The following is a 9,419-nucleotide window of genomic DNA, read 5'->3' on the forward strand; positions in this document are numbered from 1 at the left end:
TATATATATATATATATATATATATATATATATATATATATATATATACTTCTTTTTTTTACAAATGGCAGCCGGCCAGACATTCTATCAGACCCTTGTGTTTTCACTCAACCAAACAGGTTACCTTAGTGGTTATTCCACATCTGCACATAGAGAATACCCTCCTCATCTCCTCATCCCTCCTAATAGCTTCGTAATTTTCCAATGTGAATGCCCCAATTTTTATAACTTGAAAAAGCATCACTTAAAAAAAAATACCAGTTTCCTTCCACTCTGTCTTCCTGGGATTCTCTGAGATATTAGTCATTCATTTATTTTATTTGTTCATTCAGCAAATCTTGAACAGTATTTCTAGCCACCCGGGACTTACAGTCTAGCAAGGAGATGAGACATTAAACAATCGTTACAATCCTGGCGGGTGTGAGAATGTGAAACAGGGGACTGGAACTTTTTGGGAGGCGGCGGGAGAGAAAGGGTTCCTTGAGCAAAGGATGCTTAGTCAGATACCTGTCCTGTGGGCAGAAGCCAGCTACTGAAGATGACACAGGGATACCAAGAGAGGGGTCCAAACACGTCCACCCTGTTCTCAGCAGTGCCCAGGAGGCTTAGCGTGGTACCTGGCTCTGAGCGGCAGTCAGTACGTAAGTGAATGGACACATGGCAAAAGCACAGGAATTTCCAGGCTGTTGAGTAGCACATATTTGTCTTGGAGGGGGTAGACTGACAATCTCTTTCCCTAAAGAGATCTGTGGGTGGGCTAGAAGCCGATCTCTCCAGGCTGGTTTGGGACAAAGGTCCTGGGGGGAGGGACTGTGATAAAGAGAAAGGTTCCCCTCTACCACTCCCAGGGTCTGGCTTCTGGGGCACTGTGGTGACAGCCACTGGCCCTGCCTCTTTAAGGGAACACATCTCAGCTCCTGCAGCTGGTCTGCCACTTTTCCTCAGCTTGAGAACCCCAGGTGCCAGTCCCCACACTCCGCCTCCAGGGGCTTGCTGAATACAGTCTGTGTGTCCATCAGACACCTAAAGCAAAGAGACAATAGCATGGAAAGCTCCAGCCACCCACCTCCTGCAGGTCCCCAGCAGGGAGCCCAAATCCTTGTGTAGGGGGGGGTATTGTATCTGTTAACACCACAACCTTTAGCGGCAGGCAGACCTGGGTTAGAATCCCAGCTGGATGACCTTTGGCAAATTAAACCTCTACATCTCAATTTCTTTATTGGAAAATGGAGATGACAAGCCCCACCTTGAAGGAAGAGGAATACTCTCACGGCCGAGTGTAGGTTATGGCTGGGCGTACAGGGGATGGTCCATACCTGGCAGTCTGCTGACCCTGCCTCCTAGGAGGACCTAGGCAACTGCCTTTGTTTTCTCATCTATAAAATGGGTAGACTAATTCCTGCCTTTTCCTCAGGACCCAGACACCCAGATATTGGCCAGTGGGGTCAGGGTGGTAAATGGTCCGGCCCTTCCAGAACACACTGAATTGACTGGCATTCACTGGAAAGGGCACAGGGGAGGGCATGGGAACTCACCATATACTCCATGTTGGCCGCAGGTGGGTGCACACTGGCCCGGATGTGGTTGTGAAAATCCAGTAAGGCACTCATGTCCCCAGCAGAGATGTGGCGCTTCCGCTGGTACCGGGGCACCCCCAGGCCACTCAGAGGCCACACAGCTGTGCCCTCGGTCCGGGTCAGTGCCAGGGTGGCATTGGGCATCCAGGCATTCACTGTCTGGCCTGCCCAGAAGAGCAGGCCTGCCAGGCCCATGGTGCTGGGCAGCAGGGGCATAGCTGGCTGGAAGGGTCACACGTCACCTTGTGCAGTCAGAGCCGGCTGCCTGGAGGGAGTGGGCATGAGGGCACCAAACCCTGAGTGTTCTCCAGCATTACCACCCCGAGGATGCTAACCCCTGGGAACTTCGCAAAGATCTCCTGACTCAGCTCTAGTCCTGGTGGTCTAGTCCTAGTCAGCCCAACACCCTGTTCTTCCCTCCCCAGTGGATTCAGTGTACTGGGCGTGTGGAAGGAGATGCCCAGACAGTAACTAATCCTGATCAGGCCATATGATGCAGATGGTGCTACCACTTCCAAGCCAGGGCTCCATCCCACCAGCCCAGGAGACAGACACCAGTCCTGTCCAGCCTGGACACCCTCTTCACCAATCCTGCCCCAAGCGGGTTCCATCGATTCCCTCAGAGGGGTAGGGCCAACCTTCCCCGGCGCATAGTGCAGGGCCCTCCCATCCCTGAGTTGCTGCATTTTTGGGGTTGAGAGTGAGACACAGGAAGAGCCAGATGGCAGAGGATGAAAGAGGAAGAGAAAAAGAGAAGCATAGAGGAAGAAAATGAGAGAGATCAAAAAGGTATCTGGAAAAAAAGGTACAGAGAACAGGGATGAAGGAAATTGAAAGGTGGAAAGTTACGGAGAGAATGGGAGACAGTGAAGGGGAAAAAGAAGGAACATGGGAGAGACAGAAGCAGAGGGAGAGAGAGAGACAGGGGAAGGAAGAACAGAGAAGACAGAGAAACAGAGTGAAAGAGAAGAGAGTCAGAGACAGAGTGCAGGAGACCAGACAACAGCTTCCCAGGGGCTCGTACCCAGGCCGGGCAGCCCAGGCAGGTGGCAGGAGGCGCCGAGGATGCAGGGACCGCTGCAGACACCCTGGCCCGCCTGGCAGCGCAGCGACTTTAATGGTCCCCTGGGAGCTGATGGCATCTGACGTCTGGGCCCCACAGCCCCCTCCCCTTCCAGCCGGGCCAGACTTGGATGGGAGGCTCCGCCTGCCCATCTGTGGGCTTTCCCCTCCCACCCTCTGGCGCCTCTGAGGTTCCTGCTTCCACCTGGGGATTGCAGGGCTGGGGCTTGCCGGGCTGGGGCTTGCCGGGCTGGGGCTGAGCTGCTAGTTGGGGTAGGGATGTGGCAATGGCGGGGACTCCGGGAGGAAATGCCACCCCCCCACCTCGGACATCCCAGATGCCGAGGCTTTTCTCTGCCTTCCAGACCCCAGCATGGAGGCTACCTTGATTCCAGAGAGTATTCTCTGTTTTCCCTACAAAGCCATCCAGCCTCAGAGTATGCAATTAGCTTGGCCCCATCTAATGCACACCTACTATGTGCCAGGCCTGGGCTGAGTGCTTCACGCACACACAAGCTCACCCAACCCTGAGAAGCAGATACGATAGCGCCCCATTGAGCAGATGAAGAAACTAAGTCTGAGAGATGAAGGGACAAGCCCCAAGTCAAGCCAGCTTGTCTGCGATAGAGACAGGATTCAAATACAAGTCTGACCCCCGAGCACTGTTAGTATGTAAAAAGGATGCTGTTTTTGTAACTAACCCAATATCGATGGAAAGGGGAAAAGCCCAGGAGGATAGTCACTACCATGCTATTCAAACATAGCACCAGGTACCCTAATTAAGTGATGGATCTGGGTTCAAATCCCCATTATTTCACTCACTAACTGGGTGTCCTTGAGCAAGTTGCTCAATCATTTTGTGCCTCATCTGCAAAATAGAAGAGATAATGGTACCTACCTTATAGCACTGTTATGAGGATTAAACAAATTAACTCTTGTGGAGCACGTAGAACTGTGCCTGGCACACACTGTGTGTGCGTGTGTGTGGGTTTGTACAGATACATGCATGAGCATGCGGATGTCTACACGTGCACACGCACGTGTGTGTGTGTGTGTGTGTGTGTGTGTGTTGTCAAAGCCCCTTTGGTCCCTGAGTTGCTGTATTTCTAGGTTAAGAAAGAGTGTAATTTCTCTTCTCTGATTACTTGTATTCTTCACAAGTAACAAGCAATCCTTCTGTAATGGAGGGGGTAGACTTAGAAGAAAGGTGTTATATAAAAAACCCAAAGTTGAGGCATTTGTAAGTCTTCAGCCTCCTCTTCCAGTGACCTCTGAGAATTTGCTGGCAGACTTCGGCCTCAGGGTGCCGCTGAGCCAGGTGGCAGTGAAAGGCTGTGGGCTGGGGTTCTCCCCAGACACATGCAATCAACCACCCAGCCTCAGCCTCCCGGCCCAGACGGAGCCTGCTGCCAAAGCACACACCTTCCTGCTGGAGTGGCCGCCTGCTGGACGCTGGGGGAGGGGAACAGGCAGAGGCAGTGAGGGGTGGGGTGCTGACCCTGACCTGGACAGGCCTTTACCACCATGTCAGAAGGACAAGGGAGCTTGTCTCCAGTCTAGCCCCATCTCTGCCTCCAGAGTGCTGGGTGTCCTGAGGTAAGGCCCTATCTTTCTCTGGGCCTCAGATGTCCCATGAAAGAGAGTGGCCTAAGGGCTTATATGCCTATGGCAGGCTAGGACCGGCGGCACGCAGAGGGAGCTCTGCAGCCCAGGGGAGGCACACGCAAACAGTCTGGGCACTTCCAAACCCTGGAGCGCCAACAATTATGCCCCACTCTGTCCGCATGCTCAGCGGAGCTTCCCCCATGGCACGGATGTTTGAACAGGTGTGGAGCTTCACACCCATGATTCAGTGGTTTTCACGGCTGCCTTTGAGGTAGTAACCCCACCCACTGCACAGATGGGGACACTGAGGCACATGGAGACTCGGTGACTTGTCCTGGGGCCGGGAGCTTGTTGGGGTGGTCACTGGGGTCTGCACTGAATAACCTCACACGTTTACAGAATGCATGTACCTCCAATGTGCACACACCACACACACCTGCATGCACGCCCTCGCACAAGCACATCCTCCTACAAACCAGAGATGGCTCATTCCCCCAACCCCTTAGATCCCTTCTACAGTGCACCTTCGGGTGCCCACGCAGACATATATAGGAACTCACCCTTTACACACTTAATCCTCTGAAAACATAGAAGCTGGACATATTTGCTCCTATCTCAGTGCCCAGCACTATTTTAAGGACTTACCTGGATGAAGTCACTGAATTTTCAGAAAAAGCCTACTGGGTTGGTAGTATTATTATCATTCTATCCATTTTTTTAAAAGATTTTATTTATCTTTTGACAGAGAGAGCGAGAGAGCGAGAGAGGGAACACAAGCAGGGGGAGTGGGAGAGGGAGAAGCAGGCTTCCCACTGAGCAGGGAGCCCGATGTGGGGCTCGATCCCAGGACCCTGGGATCATGACCTGAGCCAAAGGCGGACGCTTAACGACTGAGCCACCCAGGCACCCCCCCCATCCATTTTTATATACACAAGGAAACTAAGGCACAAAAAGGTGAGTCATTTGCTGGGGTCACATATCCAGTGGGTGGCACAGACGGGATGGGTATGAGGCAGGCTGGCCATGCTGCCTCTGCGCAGAGACAGACAGACAGACAGACAGATGCTTCCACACACAAAATCCCATTTCCTACCGCACAGGTTCACACATCCACAGAAACCCAGACGATGGCCCCGGCGCAAGCACCCAGCAACACCCCCGGCCTCTCCACAAGGTGGGAGCTCCTCTACTGTCCTCATTGGCTAAACCTGCTTCATTTGAGCAGGTTCCCAGGTTCACTGGAGCAGGTCACCAGCAGATCCGAAGGAGAGGGGGGTGGGGCAGGAAATAACCAGGGATGACCCAGATTCATGCCCTGAGCCCGGACCTCCCTTTAGGGTAGGAACACCTTCTCAATCCTGGACTTTATCACGCTGGATTCAGCTATTGCTCCATCATCACCCCTGCTGGAATTCTCTCTGGGCTTGGGCAAGCAAAGGGGAAATTCTTTTAGAGAGTAGTAGCACTCGGGGCAGTATCACTCAGTGGCTAGCTGAGCAGCTTTGGATCTAGACAGCCTAGGTTCGTTGCGGACCATCTGTGTGGCTGTGGGCAAGTTCCTTAACCTTTCTGTGCTTCAGTTTCTTCATCTACAAAATGGGGCTGCCTCATGGCACTGTTGGGAGTATTAAATGAGTTGGTACATCTTAAGACACTGGACGCAGTGCCTGGCACAGAGTAAGCAATCACTATATCTTAGCCTTAACAATAGCTAACAACAATAGCAATAACAGCCAATGATTATTTAGCACATAGCAGGTGCCAGGCACTAAATGCGTTAATGGCATCAGCTTATGTTAGCCTTGCTCCAGTTTCATGGGTTAGGTACCAGAATCCCCATGCTATAGATACCCCATTCTATAGATGAGCAAGTGAAAACTCAGAGAGGTTAAGTAATTTGCCCAAGTTCACAAGGGCTGGTCCCAGTGGAAGCTGGATCCCAGAACCAGGTCTCTCTGATCCTTACCCTGTAAAGTTGCTTTTGAGTAGAAACTGCAGGACAAAAGCCTGGTGTTTGAGGGAGGAGACTGAGGAAGCTGGAGGCTGTAGAGAGCTTCTGGGTCACCCTCTCATCTGCCAGTTGAGGAAAGAGGTTCCAAGAAGTTAAGTGACTTGTCTAAGGTCACATAGCAACTGGCAGACTTGGGACTGGAACCCAGAACCGTGTCATTCCAAATCCAAGGAGGGTAGGGAGGGAGCTGGAGGGAGGGGAGCACGTGTGAAAAATAAGAGTGATGGTCCAGACTCTTCAAAACTCTTCAGGTCAAATGCTCCAGATTCTTCCAAAAGATAAACTAAGAAAATACAAAGGATGAAGAGGGAATCAGTAGAGACTTAAAAGATACACATTTTTTTTTAATACAGACAAGACTAAACTATATGGTCTAGGGATGTGTACTTGGGCAATAAAACTATAAAGAAACACAAAGAAATACTGTAAAAGGTTGTGATCAGGGTGGGACATTTGAGCGATATATATATATATATATATATAGTTTGTTCTTGTTTTTAAAGAAAGAGAGTGGCAGGGAGGGGCAGAGAATCTTAAGCAATATCCACGTCTGACATGGAGTTCCCGATGCGGAGCCCTTTGATGCAGAGGCGCCCGACATGGATCCCCACCACTGTGGATCCCAATCTCACAACCCCGAGATCATGACCTGAGATCATGACCTGAGTCAAAATCAAGAGTCGGATGCTTAACTGACAGCCACCCAGGCGCCCCAAGGGGCTCCTATTTCTTGATCTGACTGGTGGTTACAAGTGGTTTGTCTTACGGGGTCCCCATTTGTTTTGTGTGACTTTCTGTACTTGTTTTCTTTTACAATTAAAAGGCTTCTAAAAAAATAACAGCGGTAGTCATTTATACAGTGGCATCTTCCATCCGTTACCACCTGAATTAACCATGCATGAGGATTTTAATCTCCTTTTAATAGTTGAGAATACGATGTTCAAAAAGGGAGGCAACTTGCCCCAGTCACACAGCAAACCTGGGAGCTGGGCCTCGACCCCTGGGGCTTCGTGTATCTCCGCAGCACCGGGGTGGTTGGGCGGTCAGTGGTAGTTCCCGGCCCAGCAAGGAGAATTGGAGAGGCCTCAGGACAGATGCCGAGAAAGTCCTCAGGAAATAAAGCACACTCAGCAGCACTTCTGGGCTCCCAGGTCTGCCTTTTGCTCCCTCTGCACCCAGATGGCGGTGTCACCTCTTGGGCAGGTTACCCAGAAGGCAGGAGGTTGGTCTAGTAGTGGGCAAGAAGCAGAGCTATGGTGTCAGACAGATGACGTGGCTCTGAGTGCTTTCTGAACCTCAGTCTCCTCCTCTGTAAAATGGGAACCATAAAGAGGTGCTACCTTATTTAGCTATTATGAGGAATTCAGTGAGATATATGTTAGCATACAAAGCAAACTTTGTTCAATGTTAGCTGTTAACCTCCCCCAACAGAAACACTGTGATTCCATTGACAAGCTGCTCAAGAACAGGTAAAACTAATTTAAGGCAACAGAAGTTAGAAGGGGCTATGCTGTGGGGTACGGGCGGGAGCTCCCACTGAGTGGCTGTCTCTGCCTTATATTTTGATCCAAGAGGTAGACACAGCATGAACGTGTGTAAAAATTCATCTAGTTGCATACTTGAGATTTCAGCACTTAAAATTAAGTTATACCTTAACAAAAAAAATTGAGTTATATATGATTTGAAAAAAACCTTTGTTTAAAAAAGTTTTTTTAGGGCGCCTGGGTGGCTCAGTTGGTGAAGCATCCGCCTTCAGCTCAGGTCATGATCCCAGGGTCCTGGGATGGAGCCCCGCATTGGGCTCCCTGCTCCATGGGAAGCCTGCTTCTCCTGCTCCCATTCCCCCTGCTGTGTTCCCTCTCTCGCTGTGTCTCTCTCTGTCAAATAAATAAATAAAATATTTAAAAAAATTTTTTCAACAAATATAAAATGAAAACCCTGTATAAGAAAAAACACACACCAACAGAAATACCATTCTTGTCTCCCCAACAACACATACTTTCTCCCCTGTACACATGAACATCCCTCCATACACCCACCCGAACCCCCAACACTCTACACACGTAGCCAAAGACCCCAGCATCAACACAAACAGAAGTCACCATCCAACAGAGCAGACACGTCTGCACTCCTACTCAGCCTCACAGCACATCCATCTTCAAATATAGATGTTTTTCCACTCCGGGTGTGTGGAAACACACCCTCCATGCAAACACACAAACAGAGACACACATAAGCCAAACCCATAGACCAAACTGACTCAACGAGTAGATTCGTGAGTCAGACAGACTCCACTTCTTCCTCACCGTAGGACCTAAAGCAAGTCATGTAATTCCTCTGAGCCCCAGTCTCCTCATCTGCAAAATGGGCCCAATGAGATCTTCTCTCATGAAATCAAATAAAAGGGAAGACAAGGAGCAAATACACTCTTTGAGGGGAGGAGCTGTGTGATTTGTGTCTCTATCTTCAGTGACACACATCACATCATTATTTGTGAACTTGGGTGTGTTGTCAGTTCTTACCAGATTAATCTTTAGATTCACTGGACGCAGTGCCTGGCACAGAGTAAGCAATCACTATATATATAACCAAAATTCCAAGTTTGTGGAGGAAGTTGGCAAACTGATTCTAAACTTCATGCAGAAGAATCACGGCCCAAGAATTTGCAAGACCCTCCACGAGTGGTAATGATAGTAATACATGGTGACTGAGCAGAAGCAGAAAAATGAGTGGAGGGTGAAGCTGGGACAGAGGGGTGGGGGAAAGCAGTACAAGGCAGGGGACAGCAGTGCAAGGTGGCAGACAGCTTGGGCAAAGGCCCTGAGGCAGGTGGGAATTTGGTCCATGTGAAGCGAACAAAAGGCAGGTTAGGGAAGACCCTGGGGATAAGAGGGATGGGATCAGAGGTAAGCAGAGGCCCTTTCTTGCCGGTGGGAGGCCTGGGAGGCCACACCAGCTGCAGGGCGGGGGAGGAACTGAGATCAGCCTTTGTGCTTTGCCCTAGGTCCCGGCCTGCCACCCTATTGTGGGGTGGGGGGTGGGGGCCGGGAGGGAAGCAGAGAGAGCAGACCAAGGCTTAGCCCTTTAGGGAAAGGGCTCATCCCAGTCCAACCTTTTAGGAGCTGATTTCCCAAGGACCCCCAGAACCCTGAAACCAAAGGGGT

General features: G+C 50.5%; 1 protein-coding gene across 1 annotated transcript in view; it reads right to left on the minus strand.

Annotated features, from left to right (window-relative positions):
* Positions 1-1,793, minus strand: part of R3HDML (R3H domain containing like) — an 8,411-nt gene extending 6,618 nt beyond the window's left edge. The window contains exon 1 of the mRNA XM_025875319.1: positions 1,536-1,793. Within this exon, the coding sequence (XP_025731104.1) occupies positions 1,536-1,793 (258 nt within the window). The remainder of the gene's footprint in view (positions 1-1,535) is intronic.
* Between the last annotated feature and the right edge of the window lie 7,626 nt (positions 1,794-9,419).

The sequence above is a fragment of the Callorhinus ursinus genome, unplaced genomic scaffold (genome assembly GCF_003265705.2).
Source record: "Callorhinus ursinus isolate GAN/ISIS: 27379988/994484 unplaced genomic scaffold, GSC_fseal_2.0 scaffold38, whole genome shotgun sequence".
Taxonomy (NCBI): domain Eukaryota; kingdom Metazoa; phylum Chordata; class Mammalia; order Carnivora; family Otariidae; genus Callorhinus; species Callorhinus ursinus.